Genomic DNA, 21,974 nt, shown 5'->3' on the forward strand with positions numbered 1-21,974 from the left:
TTCTTTTTCTCCAAAAACCGATGTGGATTCTAAGAAAATTTTTGGCGCATTTATACCCACAGACTTTCTTTCTATGCGAGAATCAAACGCCATTTCATATGAGAAAAGAGCGGGCCACCGACTTACCGATCATGGCGGTCGAACCCAAGTGCTGAAAAGGGACCCGATCCATGCCTATGACCCTTGACCCTGCTGGTAACATATGTTTTGGGACGTGTTTGTCTAAAATCTACCCTTTTATTTGATCGATCGGTCTCGATGGTCATCCCAAACTACAATAAACGAGAAATCTCCACTGTGATTATCATAGTCATTTCTTTATAAAAAATAATACCTTGGAGAGTGGTTTTTTTTCTCTCAACAGTACTTTACGAACTTTCTTACCTTTTTTATTTCGTTACTTTAAATCATTGTGATTTTGAAAACAATAGGATCTTTCGTTCTTTGTTTCTGTACTTTACTAAAAATAAATAAAAATTCTTTCGTTTTTTGATGTTGTGCTCCTATGCATTTTCTCCATCTCCTTTTGTTTGCCTTAATATTGAGTAAACGTAGTGTGTTTGGCCCTCAAGCATGCACCACCCACTGGCCGAATAATATCCGAGAGGTAGGACTTAAGACCAGCCGAATCAACTCATAAGATCTTGAGCTCGAGCTCCCTTCAAACACGAGCTGAGCTCCACTGAACGGGCTTGATTGATGTACAAAGTGGAGCTCCAGTTTGACTCGTTTAATGCTTTTTCCTTTTGAAAATTAAGAAAAAGATTGCCTTAATCTCCAAAAATTCTGATCATGTCTTCATCTCAGCAGTGCCTCTCCAAAAGCCACTGGCGACCAATAAATTTGGCCGAAGAATAACTGACCACCATCTTTTTCATAAGAGATCATCTATCTATATATATGTATATATATATATATATATATATATACACACGAGCAACATATACTTAAACTCTTATTACATGCATGTTTCCTTCTGAAGGATAGCATCAGTACACGTATAAAGATCAGAACACAAAGATCATGATGATTTACAAAGGAAAGCAAGCCTTCACAACAAATGAAGATGTCAATTAAAGGCTAGCTAGGATTCCGGGTTTTGTTGGCCGTACTGAATCCAATCGGGTCTGCCGTCCAACTTATTTATGTGATCCGAATGCCTCAACACTCAACAGGCGACATCTCCAATGACAAGCAGCAGCATCTTCATCTTTATTAGTGAATCAAACTGTTCAAGGGGGTTCACATGTTATCTGGCCATTAGTTTTATTCATGCATATACATATTATATATAAATATATATATATAGGCTGCATGGCCGGCGGTGGCTAACGGCAGTTGGCGTTTCTGCCGGTGCCTCCAAAGAAGAAGGTGTATCCTCTGTTGCCGCCGACGTCTCCAAGAACTTTGAGGTTGTAGCACTTGGGTCTCGAAGCAAATGCAGAAACTGTGGTTGGTTTCATCACCTTATAGTTCTGATCGACGTACTGGAGGTTATTGAATGAGTCAGAGACTCCATCGAGGCCCTGACTAGGGAAATGGCCACTGCCCACATCGGTGGTAGTGTGACCTGTTCTTCCTCCGTTGATGATCTCTCCTCCCCACTCTAAAAATGTCGCCCCAGAAGCAAGAGTCGTGAAAATGGTCCTGGGCCAGTATCCAATCCACTCGTCGTTGATGCCCAGCCACCAATTCGCCGTCTTTGGATCCTATCCACTCGTCGTTGATGCCCAGCCACCAATTCGCCGTCTTTGGATCCTATCACACCAGATCTCAAAGTTTAAGTTTATTAAAGAAGAACCTTCAATTTTGACTCATGAGCAATCAAGTCAGCAAGGAAATCGTCTATCAAATAGTGTAATGCCCAAATTCAATGCAACGTTCAGTTTTGGTATCGACAGCTGCAAGGAACAAATGGGCTCTACAAATGGAAAGCAGCAGTTATCATGTGCCAGCCAGAATGCTCCCAATCTGATCCACCATTCTCACAATGCAACGCAAGGAGAAAAGGAAATAAATCTTGATGAGAGGATAAGAAGAAAAGGAAAAAAGAAAGATCATAAAGATGGTGATTTAGCTCACGATTCTCAAACTGAAATAATTATGCCCAAAAATCTCTCACCGGTTACAGGGAGATTTTTGTAGCCTCTTACTACTGTACAAAAAGTGACGATGTACATAGAAAGTGTAATCAAGAAAAAAGAAAAAGAAAAGAAACAAAGAAGGAAGGCACTTTGATTTTCTGATTGTGGACGTAGGTTCTCAAGGACCGAACCACGTAAATCTTGTGTTTTCTCTTTTCCTCTTCCTTTCTCTATTGCTTCCTATTTTCTTTATGGTATCAGAGCCTCTACAAGCCATCATCGGCAGATAACTCCTGGAAATCAGTCATTTCCCTTAGTGCCGCCGTTGATATCCAAGGAAGTGTCGTCCTCTCAATTTGGTGACCATGGCACCATCCACCTCAGCAGCATCTTCAAACAGTTTGCTCTATCCTTACCCCCTCAATTTGAACGTGGCCAATTTTGTTTCTCTGAAGTTGACGCACAATAACTTCCTATTGTGGAAGACGCAAATCCTTGCACTCATTGAAAGTCAGGACATGGAGGGTTTTCTGACTGGTTCAATCTCTGCTCCACCAAGTCACATTGTTGACCCGGCTGATCCGCAGCAACTAATCTCAAATCCCAATTTTGAATCGTGGCGTCGCTCCGACCGTCTTATAAAAGGATGGATCACTGGTACGTTGTCTGAAAACGTCCTTGGTTTAGTTGTTGGATTGAGTTCTTCTCAAGAAATTTGGTCCACTCTTGTTGATGCCTTTGCCCAAGAATCCCAAGAACAGGGTTTTCATCTTACTCATATGCTTACGACTTGTAAAAAGGGTAACGATGCCCTTGAAGTCTATGTCGCCAAGTTCAAAGCCATATGCGATGACTTGGCTGCCATAAGAAAATCTGTTGGAGACAAAGAAAAGGCCTTCTGGCTTCTCCAAGGACTGGGAAAAGGCTACGAACCTTTCGTTATGGCCATGCTCAAGCCACCCGTTCCTTCTTACAAAGAATTGATATCTTTATTACAAAGTTTGGAAGTGAGAAACAAATTTTTCAATTCGGACACTTCGCCCCAAGTTGCCTTCTATGCACAACGTGACAATCAAAATCGACTCCGGGGCACTTACCAATTCTCTCGAGGACGAGGACGGCATAATAGAGGTGGACGTGGAGGAGGCTACCATCAACATTATCCTTCTCACGGAGGTGGATACAATCTGTCTCAAACAGGTTACAACACTAAACCTCCTCAACCAAAAATCGATGGGTCGGCCACCTCCTTCAATTCATCCAAAGATATCGTTTGTCAAATTTGTAACAAGAAGAATCACTCTGCCATGAGATGCTACAATCGTTTTAATCATTCTTTCCAAGCGGCAGATGCTAATCATGCCCTTGCAGCCCTTACTATAAGTGATCCACAAGATTCCGGATGGCTGGTTGATACTGGAGCTACAGCCCATATGACAGGGGACGCAGGTAAACTTAAGAACATTTCTCCTTATTATGGTTCTGATATTGTTATTGTTGGGAACGGGCAGCGTATCCCAATCATACACGTTGGACAAGCTGATATTTCTCCAAATCTTTCTCTTAAGGATGTTCTCTATGTTCCTCGTCTCACTAAAGATCTTATCTCTGTTAGTAAATTGACTAACGATTTTTCATACATCTTTGAATTCACCTCCGGTCGATGCATCTTGAAGGACAAGAGGACGGGCAGGCTAGTGGCAACGGGAACTGAACAAGGTGGTCTCTATGAAGTTAACAACAATGGCAATCATAAAGCTTTCTTTTCATCACGTTTTCGACGGGCGACGGAAGAATCTTGGCATGCTCGATTGGGACATCCTCAATCTAGTGTTCTCTCTTTTTTGAAGAATCATAAATACATTGATGTTTTACCTAATGGTTCATTTTTGATTTGTGCTAGTTGCCAAATGGGAAAATCTTGCAAATTGCCTTTTCTTGAGAAAGATGATATTAGCTCTTTACCATTAGAAAAAATTCATAGTGATTTATGGGGGCCGGCACCCGTTCCATCTCGAGAACAATATTGTTTCTATGCTATATTTGTTGATGACAATAGTCGCTTTACATGGTTTTACCCTCTAAAGCATAAATCTGATTTTTTTGATGCTTTTGTTCATTTTCACAAAATGGTTGAGCGTCAGTTCGACAGGAAAATAAAAATCTTCCAAAGTGATGGAGGCGGTGAATACACTAGTTCTCGTTTCACAGCCTATCTTGATGCTCTTGGAATTAAACGTCAATATTCCTCCCCCAAGACACCTGAACAAAATGGCAAGGCAGAACGCAAGCATCGCTCTATCACTGAATTGGGATTAACATTGCTTTTCCATTCTAATGCTCCAGCACGTTTTTGGACTGACGCCTTCTCAGCTGCGGTTTTCTTAATGAACAGGCTGCCCTCCGCCACCTTGAATATGCAGTCACCTTTTGCCATCTTGTTTAACAGGATGCCTAATTATTCCAGCATGCGCATTTTTGGGACCAGATGTTTCCCTTATTTGAGAGGATACGCAAGGAACAAATTTGATCCTAAATCAGTTCCATGTGTTTTTATCGGCTATAGCACCCTTCATAAGGGTTACAAATGCTTCGAACCAAATTCCAGACGTCTATACATATCAAGGCATGTCGTCTTTGATGAAAATTCACTCCCTTTCAAAAACCTATCTTCTCTTTACAAGGATGACGTCATGGGAAGTGATTTTATATCTTTTGTCGACGTCGAAGGCTCAAGTGCTGGAACTCCATTAGATTCAGACGATCTCACACCTTGTTGCAGCCCTGCACCAGACCCGCGCCTAAATGTATATGATCAAGACGCGACAAATGTCAGCTCCTTACCTACAAATGTTGATTCAGCCGATCCACCTGATCCAACGCCATCAGCTTCATCTAGCCCATCAAACTCTATGGAACCTCGAGCCATAGTTACTAGATCTATGACTCGAGCAACATCTTCCCAAAGCAGAACAATGACCACTAGAGCTATGACGGGCATTCACAAACCCAATCCAAAATATGCCAATGTTCATATCACTTACTCTAGCATTCCAAAAGAGCCCAAAAGAATTCAACATGCTCTTCGACATGATGGATGGAGAGCGGCAATGGAAGAAGAAATGATGGCACTCAGATCCAATGACACATGGGAATTAGTTCCAAAAGAACCCAATATGAACGTCGTTGGATCTAAATGGGTTTTCAAATCCAAACTCAAAGCTGATGGAAGCCTTGATCGGCTAAAGGCACGCTTGGTTGCCCGGGGTTTCACTCAAGTTGAAGGAATCGATTATCAAGAGACTTTCTCTCCTGTCATTCGACCCACTACTATAAGGCTCGTTCTTTCTCTTGCAACCATTTTCAATTGGCGCATCAAACAATTAGATGTTAAAAATGCCTTTCTACATGGATCACTTGATGAAAAAGTATATATGTCCCAACCACCAGGGTTTGAGGATCCTCTTCTTCCGCATCATGTTTGCCGTCTTAACAAGGCTTTATATGGTCTGAAGCAGGTTTCTAGAGCATGGTTTCAACGGCTAAGTGACTTCCTCTTCGACAATGGATTTCGGAGCTGCTATTCCGATCCATCGATGTTCACGTTTCATGAGAATAACAATTGCCTCATTCTCTTAATCTATGTTGATGATATGGTGCTTACGGGTAACTCTTCCAGCTTAATTCAGAATTTTCTCTCTAAACTTGAAGATGAATTCCATGTGAAAGATATGGGGCAACTCAGCTATTTTCTTGGGATCGAAGTTTTACACACTGGCAATGGTCTCTTCCTCAATCAAGCAAAATATGCTCAAGACATTTTGGACCGTGCACAAATGATTGATTGCAAACCAATGAACACTCCCATGGCAACTAAGTTAGATCTTTTGGATACTTCATCATACCCAGATCCTACATTTTATCGCGCGATAGTTGGATCCTTACAGTACCTCACAATCACTCGGCCAGAGATATCATTTTCAGTCAATTTCATCAGTCAATTTATGCAGAATCCCACCCGAGCTCACTTCAACATTGCCAAGCGTATTCTCCGTTACATCAAAGGGACTATCGATTATGGAATTCATCTCCTTTTTCAGAGTACGGTTGATTTATATGCTTTTTCCGATGCCGATTGGGCCGGATGTCATCTTACCAGAAGATCCACAACAGGGTACTGTACTTTTCTAGGAGCAAATTGTATTTCTTGGAGTGCGAAGAAGCAAACCACCGTCGCTCGATCCAGCACCGAGGCTGAATATCGTTCCATGGCATCAACAGCGGCCGAATTAACCTGGCTTCTTCAGATCCTTAGAGATATTGGTATTCCAATTATGAAAGCACCTGTTCTTCTTTGTGATAATGTCAGTGCTCTCTATTTAGCAAAAAATCCAGTCTTCCACAATCGGTCGAAACATATTCAGATTGATTATCATTATGTGCGAGAAATGGCCACTTCAGGGAATCTCACCACTAGGTACGTGCATTCTTCTGACCAAATTGCGGACATATTTACCAAAGCCTTGGGGAAAGATCAGTTTTTAAATTTACGAGCCAAACTCAACGTCATCAGTCGTTTTCGTTTGAGGGGGCGTATTAAAGAAGAACCTTCAATTTTGACTCATGAGCAATCAAGTCAGCAAGGAAATCGTCTATCAAATAGTGTAATGCCCAAATTCAATGCAACGTTCAGTTTTGGTATCGACAGCTGCAAGGAACAAAACGCTTCTATGGAACGTCATTTAATGGGCTCTACAAATGGAAAGCAGCAGTTATCATGTGCCAGCCAGAATGCTCCCAATCTGATCCACGATTCTCACAATGCAACGCAAGGAGAAAAGGAAATAAATCTTGATGAGAGGATAAGAAGAAAAGGAAAAAAGAAAGATCATAAAGATGGTGATTTGGCTCACGATTCTCAAACTGAAATAATTATGCCCAAAAATCTCTCACTGGTTACAGGGAGATTTTTGTAGCCTCTTACTACTGTACAAAAAGTGACGATGTGCATAGAAAGTGTAATCAAGAAAAAAGAAAAAGAAAAGAAACAAAGAAGGAAGGCACTTTGATTTTCTGATTGTGGACGTAGGTTCTCAAGGACCGAACCACGTAAATCTTGTGTTTTCTCTTTTCCTCTTCCTTTCTCTATTGCTTCCTATTTTCTTTAAAGTTCTTGTATGATTTATATGAGTTGATCAACTCCATTCATGGAGTGAGCGAATCATGACTCTGGTCAGCAGTCATATGTTCTATTCTAAGACAAGTTTACAAACTGATCTATTGTTCTCTTGCTTGAACTTTTTCAAGGTGGTGTTCTCTTGATGGTTTTATATATGGAACTTAAGTGAACTTTGTTCTTGTATAGTAGCAATAAGCAAAACAAAATTTGTACTTACCCTGTTACAAGAACTTTCATGTAAACCTGTCTTCCCTTGAACGCGGAGACTGGAAGCACAGCGCCGGGCGCCAGCCTTCTGCTCACTTGAACGAAACCCGGGCACTTCAGGTTGTAGCATCCAGTTTTGGCATAGGCATCCCTCTTGGGGTGTGTATGTCATGCCTGGTTCCATGGCAAAGTTTCCTTCTTTCTTAACCAGTAGGTTCTTTTAAACACAAATTAATTGCATCCAGAGACTTAGTTGCACTCTTGGCAGCGTCAAATAATGTCTGTCCATCCTGCCTGACGTTTGTTTCTGTCTTATCCGATCGATCTGTATTATCCGATGTTTGTGTCTTTCATCCTTAGTTCTGTCTGTTTTATCTAGTGTTTGTATCTTCTCTAATCAGTTTTGGCTATCATATTTGTTTTGTCCGCTATATGATATCTTATTTTTTGAACATGTTATATCATATAGCGGACATAACGCTAGCTCAAATGTGAGTTACTTCCAACTTTAGAAAATGGACAAGGACAACGAAATTTTAATACATGTTTACAAAAGAAACCTCCCAACAACATATTTTCATACAGGAAACTCACATACATTTACAAAACTCTAAACAAAAACCGCTCATGAATTCTTAGCCTTCACATAATGCCTATGCAATTTCAAGAAAGAAAGCCAAAAAATCTCTTAAATTACAGTGTCTTTTCCATCTGGCTCTTCTGTTTCATCGTGGAGACCTCATACTCGTGTGTATATATATATATATATATATATATATAGTAGTAACTTTAGGAATAAAACCGACTTTGAGCCCTGGAAGTTACTACTATATATATATATATGTAGGAATAAAACCGACTTTGAGCCCTGGAAGTTACTACTTATGTTTGCATATACAATCGTTTGTATATGCAGCTGTTGTGATGCGGGATTTCCTTTGTAGATCATGATCAATAAGATATTCTGTTCGGATCTTCATGTGCTAATGCTTTCATACATAAGGAAACATGTAATAAGTGCATGCATATAGTTTATGTTGCATGGCAATTCTCATTTATCGGTTATGAACTGAGGGACGTATATTTAAGAGTGCACAGACAGACCAAAGCAGTTGGGGAATTTTTTAAAGAAGTCCATCAAATGGCTAAAATCGATTCTGAAACTGAATGAACGGGTCTGAAAAACCCTAAATCGGTCTGAAAATCAACTGAATCGGTTTCGAAAAGCATGAACCGGTTTGAAAATCAACTGAACTAGTCTGAAAAACAACTGAACTGGTCTTAAAATCAACTGAACCGATTTGAAAATCAACTGAACCGGTCTGAACCATTTTAAACTTGAACTAAATCGGTTCCGAAAAGCACGAACCGGTTTTGAATCGAGTCGAATCAGTCTTAAACCGAATGAATCAGTTCGATTTTCTTTTGAATCAGTTTAAAAAGAAAACCGTTTTACAAAGTTTAAAACGTATGGATACGGGTTGGGTACCCGATGTGGATCTAAAAGAACCGTATGGATATCGGGTGCAACGACCCGGCACAGATCCAGAAGAATCGTATGGATACGGGTCGGGTCCAACATGACTCGACCCGGATCCAAAATCTTCAACTTAAGCGGGCAGCCGGCAAAAAAAAAAAATTTTATACCCGCCTGCCTACCGCTCGAGCGGTTTCTGGTAGCGTAATCGATGCTCGATTTGCCAAACACCGAACGGCAGATCGAGCGGCAGAAACCCCTCCGACAGGCCTCCTTTGACCTTGGGTGGGCGTCGGGGGGTTGCACAGCCCCGTTTGGTGACGGCGAACTCACCGGCGGTTGCCCCTCGCCAGCCGTCGACCCTCGCTGCCATCGTCTCTCTCTGTGCCCCTTTCCCTTTTGTGGCTGCGACGGAAGACGAGAAGCCACCGGCAGGCCACCCAACAACGTGGGTGACCGCCGGCGGGTCGCGCCAGGACGGTCGGAGGCCGGCCGGCCGACGCCCACCAAGATGACCGGAAAACGGCCACGCCAGTGTCGGTCGGTGACCCTCACAACGGCCGGCCGTCGCCCAAATGGCCGGCCGTCCCCGCCCAAAAATGGTGGAAGTCGTCTGTCGCCCAAAACTAAAGTCGTCGCCCCTTTCCTTTGCCTTCTTTCTGCTGCTGCAACAGAAGGCCCACGACTTCCATCGCCCACGCCTACAACGGAAGTTCGGTGGCTTCCATCACCCTAACGGCCGGCGTTGCCCCTCCTTCGTTACTCTGCCTCGACCGTCACCGGAGGAGGAGGAGGCAGCGTTTCTCCTTAGAGAGGGGCAAGAAAGGGGAAGCGTTTCTCCTTAGAGAGGGGCAAGAAAGGGGAAGGAGAGAAGTTGACACTGCCTGTCGCTCCTTCGGGCCTCTCATGGCGTGCATGCAACAGAGAATGGGAAAAGGACTTTGATTGATCCATGTAGCTACCGTACGACACAAAAAAAAAAAAAATCACCTCTGATAGTAATTGATGGACTAATTGATGGAAAGATTCCATGCATACACGAATATGCCCTAAACAAGATCATGTTAAATCATTCAAAACCTTAATTGTAGCAGAAGCGTTACTTGAATCTATCTAAACAACATGAACGGTAGATCGCAGTAGGATCTTCTAGGGTCTGTACGACGCACATGCGATCTCTCTCAGATAAAGGAGACAACTCTAGAAACAATGTTTCAAGCAACCGTTTTACGACCCTAAGGACCACTACCCATTTATATCAAAAACAATTATGGATTTAACCCCTCAAAGAGTCTGTAATTACGTAAATATATCTATACAATATAAAATACCTTATACCATATAAAATAACGTAATATTCCAAAACACAATCAATTAAGTAACAGTATTCTTATTATGAAATGGAACTGTCAGTTTTTGCATCTTCAGCATCCATCGATCAGAGACAATGATAAACAGTTCCTGTCATGGTATCACCATCACCAATATAAAAGAAATAAAATAATAACCAACATAAAATGAACACCAATACCATCAGCTCCTGCTGTATTGTCCACCCACCAACAGTTCAAAAATTTTACATAGCTTTGATGCATATATGAGAGAAACAGAGGTCTGTTTGCAGTTTTATTGCTGCTTGGAGAAATTCCTCTCTTCGTTCACATGCCAACCGTGGCCTTGTACAGCTGCTTCAGGCATGCGGCGATCTCATCAGCTGAGGCTCCTTCAGAGGTGCGAATGAGGAGGGGGCTCTCTGGTGGCACAGTGTCCTCTCTGTGGTAGGAACCATTTGTCCTCAGGAGCTCCTCTGACCCATTTTCTACCACGCCCTTGAGGAGCATGGTCTTGTGGGAGCCAGACAGAAGCTCCTCGTAGTCGGTGTCTCCACGCTCTCCAAGGAGCACATACATATTTGCAACATTTAGACCCCACCGAACAAAGAGGTACCTGCACATAGAAAGTGAGGGAGACGGAGAGAGGTCAAACTTAGTCTTGCTTCATCTTTTGATCTTTCTGTGATGTGGCTGCTCCTAAAAAAGAAAGCTTTATTATGGCTTTATCACGAATTGACTCATCTTCCACATTTTCTCTACGTCGAAATTTGACATAGGTCCATGTGTTTCTAAGGAAAAAGTATTGCATAAGAACCGGGCATGGCATTCCACCCTGCCAATAGCTGTTGAACATTGTTATGCTCGTTATGCTACACCTGCATGCATGTTATAGCTTCATTAATTTACATAACTATACGTAATCAATGCTCCTCGTTTGTGGTATCCAACTCATGATTTTTTTTAGGCGTTTATTGTTGAAAGATATTGATGAGTTATTTTGCACGTATTTTAATGATTTAACAATGGATGCATGCACAAAAGTTGAGGTTTTGACTTCCAAGCCATACTAATACAAGATATGTCAGGATTACATGTGGACACATGGGTTCAGCTCACAAGGCTCAAGCATTCAACAGGACACAAGTCATAGTCATATGTTTTCTTTTTCTGTATTTTAATGTAAAGAAATTATTTGAGGAATTGTTACCAAAGCACCGAAGAACTAATAAAATTACTAAATAATGGGCATACAATTCATGTCTCAACCTGCATTTTCTCACGTCAACAGGGGCATGAATGAAGGATACAGCCACAATGGCCCTAATTCGCCTTCAGTAACATGGTACAGAATTTGTGTCTTAGCAGATTCCAATCTGCTTGAATATTAATCATGAACAACACAAACAAGGATGGTAAAGTCGGTGCCTAAATAGTCACTCAAAGATGACACATAGTGTACGTGTCGTGGATGTGGAGGATAGGGCTGTAGATGTTCGTACCTGAGTGCCTGTGATCTAGATGCAAGCAGAGGAATGACTTGTAACCGCGTAGAGTTCCTGCAATACATTAGATGGCACCGCAGTCCCCTCATGCGAAGCTTCTGCCTCAGTTCATCTATATTCTTTGCCTGCATTAGAGGCACAATACAAATTCAGGCAGACACCACAAAAGGAAAAATGGCAAAATCTATTAGTTTTAGAACCAGTTGAAAGAATTCCTCGTTCTTGCTTTTAGACCAAGTAGCCACTATTCTTTTTATTTACATAAAGGCATTTTGCTTCTCCTTTCCAGCAGGAGAATATACTATATTATGATTAATCCATATTCTTTTCATGCAATATGATATGATAAATTATTTACGAACTAATAGAAAAATACTGTTAGCGTAAATGTGCCAGTTAGCCATACACCTTTTTAGGATCCTTTACTAAATATGAAATACAGTGAGCATTGCACGCTGTCTCATCTTCCTCAATAACACTTGAAGAATTAGAAGACTTCCCATTCCTCATCTCTGAAGAATTCATCAATTTTGTGATAGTCTTTCTCAGTCCATCATATCCCCATCTGTAGTCAATGTGTGAAGCATAGTCACGGTCTGGGCAGAGCTTCCCATTTTCCATACATTGGTGTGTGCCTGGGTAATAGACCTCACTCCCACTGCTGCATATCAGAGCATCAAATTCTGTGGCTTGAATTTTTCCTGATGCCAACAACTGCAACGTCTCTGAGAGAGGCATTGCTGTTGACAGTGCAAATCCAGAAACTCTTGATGCCAATGTGTCTGACTTAACAGCCTTGAACGTTTCCTGGATCGCCTTCAGCATCTTCGTAATTGGCTTTCCTTCTTCATTATAACTGTCCAATGCTATCACAAAAAGCCTCTTCCTTCTTCTTAATGCTGGATACTTATTTAGTGAATTCTCATTCTGTTTCTTGCTCACATCTGTCTGTTGCACGTCAGTTGATGCTTTCTTTAATTTGTTCATAATTCGCTTCACCTGGTCTTGTACCCCAGGATCTGCTTCTGCTGCCACCTTCTCAAGTTCCTCAGGATCATATTCAGCTGAACCATTGACAGATGATCTCTCACCATCAACTGAAAGCCTGAGGGACATGTCCTGCACATCCTTCAACGAATCACCCAATGAATCTTCTGCTATTGTATCATCCAGTGGTGTATCCAATTGCCAATGGGGGTGCCTCATCCTGCAGCTTGCCACCCTTGTAAGGTAAGTTCGGCAATGCTCTGGCCATGAAAACAAATGGATGTTCTTCCATCCATTCTTTCTGCATTCTGACCAGAGATTTTTATCTGCAACCAATTTCAGCAAGGCATCCGCAATAGCTTTATCATCGTGAGGATCCACCAGCAATCCATTGTTCAATGCCTAAACCATTTAAAAGCATGCAACAATAAGATTCAGGAACCTTTGCCACTTCCTAGATATATGCCAGATATCATACCCGGTGGATGTCAACTGGACCCCCATTCTTTGTCGCTACCATTGGCAAGCCATGTGCGGCTGCCTGCAACAGGCATCAGAAGTAAATATCCACATGGTAAAACAAACACACACAGACACAAATATAAAGAGAGATGATATTTAGCATCAGAATCAGAGCCAACCTCAATTAGAGTAAGACCAAATGGCTCCACCAGAGCTGGATTTATGAATACTCCCTGTAATTTCAACAAGTTACAGAGGATTAACAACGATATGAGATAAATAACAATAGATAGACAAAGAAAATCACAAACCTTAGCCTTTGCTGCTAGCCTATAGATCTCTGGTACATCAGACTGTTTATGATGCTTTGGGTATGCAACCTGGCCATACAGATCATACTTATCTATCATCTTCAGAACTGTAGTGAGTACACTAGCGTTACCTCCAGTCATTTCATCGATGTCGTCCCTGTTTCCCATAATCAATGTCTGCATGCAACCATAAATTTAAATCGATGAGGATGTTAAACCTGCTGGGTAAATAACAGAAGTAAAGGTCAGATACTTACCAAATTTGCAAGTTCTCTTAAAGGACGACACTCACCAAAGGCTTTCAAGAGTGTAGTTATGTTCTTCTTCGGATCTGGCCTAGACAACGCCAATATCATTGGCTTATGTGGATTTGTAAGAAAACGCATCACCTGCAATATCCTAACAGTTTATAATGCATGATAGAAATTGATGTAAGGTTCACATCAAGCTTCTTCAATTAAAAAAGCACATAAACATAAACATAAACTGACTTGTGACTTCATGGTTCAACTCTCCGTAGTGATGGATCACAAACCATATTGCCTGTCCACTCCCATTGACTTGCAATAACTAACTAGGAGATTTATCAAGCTTGGTTCATGCCCAATAAATGTATAGTATCATGTACATTTGCTACAGGACACTGTATGGACATAATTGAGTAAGATGAGGTTCAGAAACTACTGTTGTGCAAGAGAGAGATAGTGTGTGTGTATAATGTTGCATGTCCCAAACGGCCAAACCAAACGTCATATCATCTAAACAAGGGACAAAAATTCTAAGTGAAGTGCCACATAACATATAACTTGGTGATGCATGTCACCCAGCATAGTGGTCTGGGAATTTGGACTACAACAGAAGAAGCCCCAGTTGAAACAACGCCCTATAATTTAAATTTTCAGTCTTTAGTTTGAAACATACATCAGTCCATATAAGTGGAACAGACTTAGGAGAAGCACCCTCTGTGATCAATGCTGCAAGTTCACCATCAGCTTCATTGGGATCCTGCTCTTGAACCACGTTGCTGAAGTCCATACCAGGAGGTATAACCTGTGTAAGTACCAGCAGTATCTTGAGTTCCAAAAACCAATAATAGCAGATAGTTTACTTTTCATGATTAGTTGTACAAAAAAGTTTCCCTATTCTGGAAGGGAAGACTGCAGTTACGACCTCTTAAGGGACAATAAAGAAATGAGCAGCACAATCTGGCAGGATGAGAATTAGCTTGACATTAATAGTAACCCTTGCATTTTATGCAGTTAAGGAGCTAGAACGAACAAGTAACGGGAAAATGATCGAAAATATAAGGGAAAAAAATCTTAAATTTCAGAATTTTTTATATGCTTTGATCCACTTAATATGCAGAAATTGAAGCTCTTTCATTCTTAGAGGATGTAACAACTGAGTATGCTGACTGCTTTACAATTTACAAACATTTTCCTAAACACAAATAATATTACAACTAGTTTGCCCCTTTCACAGTTCAAATTAGATCAAAATTAACAACATAGAAAGGACAAAGCAAAAAAATTGTTGCATCCCCTAAATGGCACTTTCTGAAGTACTTCGTACCCAATTTGGTAAAACATGATATAGTAAGTCGATGTTTTGAAATCATGATAAATGCCAACACATATGAACTATAGAAATAAAGAGATAGTGTTGAACATATTTGGCCTGCTGACTGCGAGTTCTCCCCTTTCTTTCTTTTTGTGTTTAGATGTGCTTAGGTATACACGCATGTGCTATTCTGTGCCTCTCTGTATGTGTGTGCTTCTTTGTCTATTTTTCCACACATACCGCCATTCTTGGCATGTAACGGCCGTGGCAGTTTACTCCTCTCCTACCGCGAGCTCTTAACACCTTCTCAAGTTTGACATCAAAACCATCATATAGGCCCCATTGTTCTTCAATTTCCTGCTTAGTACTTGTAATGACAAGTTCTGCAGCATCAAGAGAGAGTTCTTCAGCCTCTATGCGCCGCATTATCTTGTAAGTTGCATTTATGTCCTCCTTTGATTGACGACCCTGCTTAAGAAGTTGTTCTAGCTTATTCCGACCAAGAGAATGGCCCGTAAGAACCATAGGAACATTCAAGGCACCAGAAAGAAGTGCAGCACTATCACCCGCGTCTGCATAGTGGCCATGAATGACATATGGCCATACCGGCTGCCCCTTGCCAATCTGCTCTGCCAACACTTTGGACATGTTAAGGATGTGAGCTAAAGCTCCATCAACAAACTCTTGGATATAAGGCCACAATAACTCTTTGCGAAGATACTTATCTCTAGGACCAAAGGGTATACGTATAATGTATGCACCACTACTCTCTCCTGCATCATTTCCATCTGAATCATATGATCCTGGAGCTAACATCTCTGTCGGCTCCCCATAACTCCAGTCAACATCTGGTGATGATACTTGACGGGTAAAGAGGTCCACCCTGTATACTCCAGGCATCATAGAGAGTGCCCTGGAAAGCTCTACCACATATTTCACCTGAACAATTTTCCATGTTGCATGTCAATCATACACGGATTGCTTAGCATTGCATTCAGAAAGATACAACAGTACCTGACCGCCAGTATCAGAATCTCGACCCAGCTCCATGTTTTCTCCACGAACTAGACCATGCAAACTATTTGAACAAAGACATTTACGTTATTTCATCGCGAAGAAATCAAGACTGCCACAGATAATAGAATATCTTTTCTTAGAAAAGAAAATAAATGCATTAAAAAATCAGACAGAATAAGAAAGAATGAAGCATCACAACGTTCCTAATTGAGCCTTAAAAACTTTCGCCATTTATAATCATTATACAAGATCTAATAAAATATGCAGAACATATTGTAAGATGCATCTTGTGCCATTGATCCACAACTCATGAGATTACATGTTTCTCTAATCATGATGAGCCCATAGAGCTGGAGACCCTACATAGTTACACATTAAATTTGATTTCAAATAGTAACATTGTAATTTTTTAATGAATTGAATTTATGAAAATAGTTTTGGACTGCTCCAGATAAGGCAGTTGACACGTGGTACACAAAAGGTCATATAAATGTCATAGAAAGCATTAAAATACCTGCAATTATCTCATTTGGTCTAGAAATGGTCTGTCAACAACTAGGAAGATCTTTGAAAAATTTTCCAGATGACATGATGATCTGTATATAAAAGATTTTGATTTTTTGGCATGTCAATGTCATACTCTGTGAATGATTCATAACATCTAAGAGATTCAGAGCCCCAAATTGGTTACTGATTCTGCATTTCTGTATTGCCAGGATATTTCTATATATTTGTCAGAGAACAATGCCCTCAAATAAGATGGAAAATTCAAGTATAGTTTTCTGCATTTCCTTCTAGCATGCGCTTATGATTTTAGTACATGATTTCTCATAAAAAGAAAGCTACAGTCCCCTATAATATTGATGACCATGTAGATCTGTATACTTGCACAGTATTATTAGAAACTGTATGCACTTATTTTAGTGAATTTGTTGCTTGAAGTTTACGTATTTGTACCACTGTTTGTGTTCTACCAGAAAGGGTCTTAAGTCGTCAAACTTGCTGGGTCGACCCGCCGACCAGCAGGTCAGTCAGGTAATCCAGGTCATGAGTTTCCAAACAACGGTTGAAATTTCCAAGTATTTTACTGACTCCTACATTCTCAACACGAATGTATTTCATTTTGTTTAATACATTAATTCTACATGTTCTTTTTGTTTCATTAGTTGCAGTCATGCAGGGACAGCATGATTGTCCTAACCACGGTATGCAAGTCTGCACTCCAAAGTCCAACCTCTCAAGAACTAAGTAACATCGACTCTTCAAAAAGGTTGTCAAACTCCAGTCATGTTCATGATTGTCCTGACCATGGCATGCAAGCTCTGTCCTGTCAATATCCAAGTAACATGCACTCTTCAAAGAGGTTGCTGAACCCAAGTTGACACAACCAAGAAGCAGGTGCTGGTGTGGCTTGGGTATGGCAATAGACAAATTACTAGTAACATGATAGCCTGTTAACTGCTAATTGCTAGTTTTATTGTTTGTTTGTGGACAATATTATCGCCAGTTTTATTGTTTGTAGGCACTTTTATACACGCACACACCCATACCCACATCCTGCACCTGTGTGACATAGGTGAAGATTCAATAGTTCAACTATAGTCACGGTAGGTGGCGATCATTCTGTTACCAGGATATGCTTTGCCTATCCATGTCAGCCCTCTGTTTGATCAATCTCTTGTTTGACAAGGAAAAAGTTAAGAAAAAAAAAAAAGATTACTCGGTCTCTGCTGACCTCTGTTGCCCTAGTTGCGCACTTAAACCCCTCCCTTTATCTCTCACATCTCTCTTTTTCAGGATTTGGCTGGACAGGAAAGAAGATGCCTCAGCCACCCAATGCTACTCCTAGTTGACCTCAAGCTTGTGCAATTAATTTTTAGTAACCAACAAGCTCTAAAAGTACTATGAGGGTTTCCTGATATTTTACATTCATAAGTTGAAATGCCTAAAACCCAAAAAGAACAAAATCTCTACTACTTTTGAATGAAAATATGTTTTCCTTAGTAATATTTGATGTTTGAAAAATGAAATAGCTAATATTTGGTGCATCATGTTGCTCATAAGGGAATTACTGGGCAAAAAACCAGTGAAATTTTCCATATTCTTCAATGTTGCTTAGACCAATTTACACCATTTCTTTAGTTAAACTAGTTTCTTCATTCTACTGCAAACTTGAAGCCGTCCTGGTTTAGATGTCCTGTTCCACCATTGGAGGTGTGCTATTTCTTTAATATGTATCATGAGCTGAAAAACTGCAGGGCATCCACTTGCTGCACTAACAATGATCTAATTTACAAGATATAAGCACATCCGTCATCAAAAGTATTGAATTTCTTTAAGCTCATTAAATCTTGACACCAAATTCCAAGTGTCCTACCATCAGATGTACCTTCAATATGTGGATGGCCTTTCTCTTAAGGAAGCTAAGAAAAAACCTTTTATCAGTTTTCTTTTCACTTTTCTTAGAGCCTGTGTATTTCTGGTTATACCATGCCTGAAATGCATTAATGAAAAGGAATAGATGCAAAGATGGTGAAACAACAGAAGTATATTTGCTCAAAAATTCTCTGCCCAAATGCAGAACATTTGGCCAATGTTAGAAACTATATTAGTCTTCACAAAATATGGTTTTCCAGAACCATCACTACTGCACAGTTGTCAATCACACTAGCTATGTATAGATACAAGAACAGGAAACATGAGAAGCAAAAAGAACCTTACAAGTATTGCTACTTGGTACCCAAAGAAAGAACAGAATAAGAGTAAAACAATAAATATGCCATGCATTGCTCTTACGCAAACAAATATATGTTTATTCATTTATTACCAAGCTACAGCATTTTAATAGGAAACCTTAAGAAAGGGACAACAGTTCAAAGTCCATAGAGTTAATGAGGATACGCAGAGAACAATTACTCCAGTATGGCTCCACGACTCTATGCAGCCACCAAGGCTAAACCAATTATCCAAGAGAATAAGATATTCATGTTATTTCTCAAAAAATCAGGTGCCGTTTCTGCACTAGATTACTTACTTAAAATAGATAAAATAAGAACTAAAGAAGAAACTCTTGCAGAGATAAAACAAAAAAGCATGTCTTGACAAAGTAATAAGGAAAGACTAAAAAAGTTAATATATTCGTAGATAAAGAAACAACAATATACCTGATAAGCACAATGTAAAGTTTCTTTTCCTTGTTGTCATCAGACCAAACCTGAAGATCTGAAAAGTTCCTCTGAAATTTATGCCTTGGAGTCTCACTTAGCACGAATGTTTCCCCTGGATTATCACCCCTTTCCCCTTCAGATAAATCTTCTGACATATCCTCTGTTGCATCCCTCCTTCCTTGCTCTCGTTCTAGTCTGCGGCTTGCTAGCCTTTGAAAATCTTCCCATTCCAACTGTCCAAAGAAAGCATGAAGAATTGAGCATAATTTGACTGGGATAATATGAGGAACTCTTGTCTGAAAAATGCACACCTACAAGCATAAACTCAGTCACATTTTCTAAATGACCCATCAGTTGCATTCAGAATATGCAGGGTTGCCAATGCTCCTATTAAATATTTGTTAGTTTGTATAAGATCAGCAGAATTGTTCATTTATCACCATCATGCTAAGGCAGATACACCTTGACACCAACACTATCGGCCTATGCCGATTCTGGAGGATAATGACATCCCACCATTTATTGCATCTCCAACAAGGTCTACTGGAAAGGAATTAGTTGCCGGTTGCTGTTTCCCTCGATGAATTTCACCACATATGCATTAAAGACGATGAGCAGGAAATGAGCACACATGCATGCATTATTCATCTTTTCATGATATTAACACTGCCGTTATTGGACACTTTTCACTCCAGATATGCCAACCCCACAGGAGCAGCAGATAACGTAGCATCAGATCTGAAACTCACAGAATGTATAATGAAGTCTGTTAATGATTAGATATTTAATGATCTACAAGTTTGACATCAGCATTTGTACCTTGCCAAAAATACCAATTTGCAATGCAACTCAAATTGCCACATAGACAACCAAATGTTCTGTTGCAAATCATTATTTCATCGTCCAAAATCTTAAAGAATCAACAGAGGCAACCCTTGTCAGCCCAATGCCCTCTGGACCATGCCATGACTTGGACGTTCCCATACCATTTGAAAATAAGAAAAAACGTAGAAAATCAACTTCAGGTCAATCTTCGTTAGTTGAGATGGATTTTTATGCCACCTTCAAATTCCTTTAGAGCATACAAAACAAGAGAAAAGTCAATGCCCATAATCCAAACCATGCAGCATGGTCGCAAACTAAAAGAAGAAAACAAGAACAGAACAGCCCATTTGACAACTGTCTTATTACATTGTGCATATTCGTCCAACAAATAAAAGACCTAAACAACCCATTTTATATCATTAAATTACAAGAAACACATGGATTTTCCATTCTGCGATCAATCAAGTCATAAAGAGGATTGCAATAAAAGCCAGTCCTTGTAACACTACTCTCGTGTTTAATTACATTCAGAAAGAGGATACCAACAAGAAACTAAAGAAGGAAAGCAAATGAATAACAGAGACAGAGGAGAGCAACCTGCTTCTTCTTCCTGGCGAGGTGCCAGATGCGCCAGCACATGTTCTCCAGGCGGCTGCTGCGCTCGCGGGTGTTGCGAGTGGCGACCACCTTGATCCACGTCCGGTGGAGGTCGCTCTCGTCGACGCCCGTCACCACCTCCTCCACGAAGTACTTGGTCGGATTGAAGTGGCCGCGCTCCCTCACGTTCACCAGCATCGGCCGGCTGTCCTCCGCTATGGACGCCGCCCCGCTGTCCAGGATGGCCTCCAGGTACCCGTTTATCCATTCGTTCCCCGCCATCTTCTTCTCCTTCTTGGTGCCTGCTGTCTCTACGTTGTTCTTTCTGTTTGTACTTCTCCGGCTCTTTGGTGATGAAGAATGAGCGAATGAATTGATAGACGATGTATGATGCGATAGATCTCTGAACGTATCCTCTTGATACTACAGAGATATTGGAATATCTTCCTTGGGATAGAACTGCTGTTTTTGTTCTTCATGCATATGTATACGCGAGGGAGAGAGAGAGGGACAGGGTGACTGACTCTGTCTTTGCAGTACGCAGGTTCTTAGAGAAGCTACGGTTTGTATCTTTTTCATCCTCCATTTTGTCTGACGGTGGTGGTGATGATGGCAGGGGTGGTGTAGAGAGAGAGAGACGCGCAGAGAGGCTCACAAGACGCAAGCAGGATGAGAGAGAGAGAGAGAACGAGAGAAAGGCACGCACAGGACAGAGAGGCTCACAGGACGCAGGCAGGATGAGAGAGAGAAAGTGTGACCCCACGTATCCGGCGGGCATTGTCTACGCGTCATCGTTTCACGTCGCCAGATGCCATACTCTGCTCAGTGCTCACTTCCGGGTTGTCTCGGCCTCAACCGAGCCTCTCCCACTCTTTCTTATTCATTTATTTTATGTACATATATAATGGTGCTTTTTAAAATTATTTCAGCATCTAATCAGATCAAATGGTGCTTTTTAAAATTACTTCAGATCAAATGGTGCTTTTCAGAATTATCTAGACATCTGATTAGATCCGTCCAATCATATTAAACCATTAAAAAAATATTAAAAAACGATTACATTTTCATAATTTAATATCATTTATATCTTTTTTATTATTTTTTTATTATTGAAAAATCATCATTCACTCGTTTATATATATATATATACATAAAAGTTAAAATATGCGCTGCCTAGGTTTGATGCAGTGGACAAATTAGCGGTGGGAAGGGAATGTTTCCAAATTATTATTTGACAGCTTTTGTCTCGTTCCTGCTCATGTGTG

The 21,974-nt window shown here is 40.7% G+C and overlaps 2 protein-coding genes across 2 annotated transcripts; both read right to left on the reverse strand.

Annotated features, from left to right (window-relative positions):
• Positions 1 to 1,328: 1,328 nt before the first annotated feature.
• LOC116247428 (uncharacterized) lies at positions 1,329 to 7,759 on the reverse strand. Its single transcript, XM_050075888.1, has 3 exons — positions 7,730 to 7,759; positions 7,507 to 7,623; positions 1,329 to 1,709 (listed from the first exon to the last, which is right to left on the reverse strand). The coding sequence occupies exons 1-3, from the start codon at positions 7,757 to 7,759 to the stop codon at positions 1,329 to 1,331; spliced, it is 528 nt and encodes a 175-aa protein (XP_049931845.1).
• Positions 7,760 to 10,321: 2,562 nt separating this feature from the next.
• Positions 10,322 to 21,446, reverse strand: LOC116247930 (probable sucrose-phosphate synthase 2). Its single transcript, XM_031620391.2, has 12 exons — positions 20,710 to 21,446; positions 19,285 to 19,520; positions 16,118 to 16,181; positions 15,344 to 16,042; positions 14,465 to 14,593; positions 13,801 to 13,932; positions 13,544 to 13,720; positions 13,412 to 13,465; positions 13,249 to 13,311; positions 12,192 to 13,172; positions 11,781 to 11,908; positions 10,322 to 10,894 (listed from the first exon to the last, which is right to left on the reverse strand). Exons 1-12 carry the CDS (start codon positions 20,989 to 20,991, stop codon positions 10,606 to 10,608), a joined length of 3,234 nt encoding a protein of 1,077 aa, XP_031476251.1. The 5' UTR covers positions 20,992 to 21,446; the 3' UTR covers positions 10,322 to 10,605.
• Positions 21,447 to 21,974: the final 528 nt, after the last annotated feature.

Source organism: Nymphaea colorata, chromosome 2 (assembly GCF_008831285.2).
Source record: "Nymphaea colorata isolate Beijing-Zhang1983 chromosome 2, ASM883128v2, whole genome shotgun sequence".
NCBI lineage: Eukaryota > Viridiplantae > Streptophyta > Magnoliopsida > Nymphaeales > Nymphaeaceae > Nymphaea > Nymphaea colorata.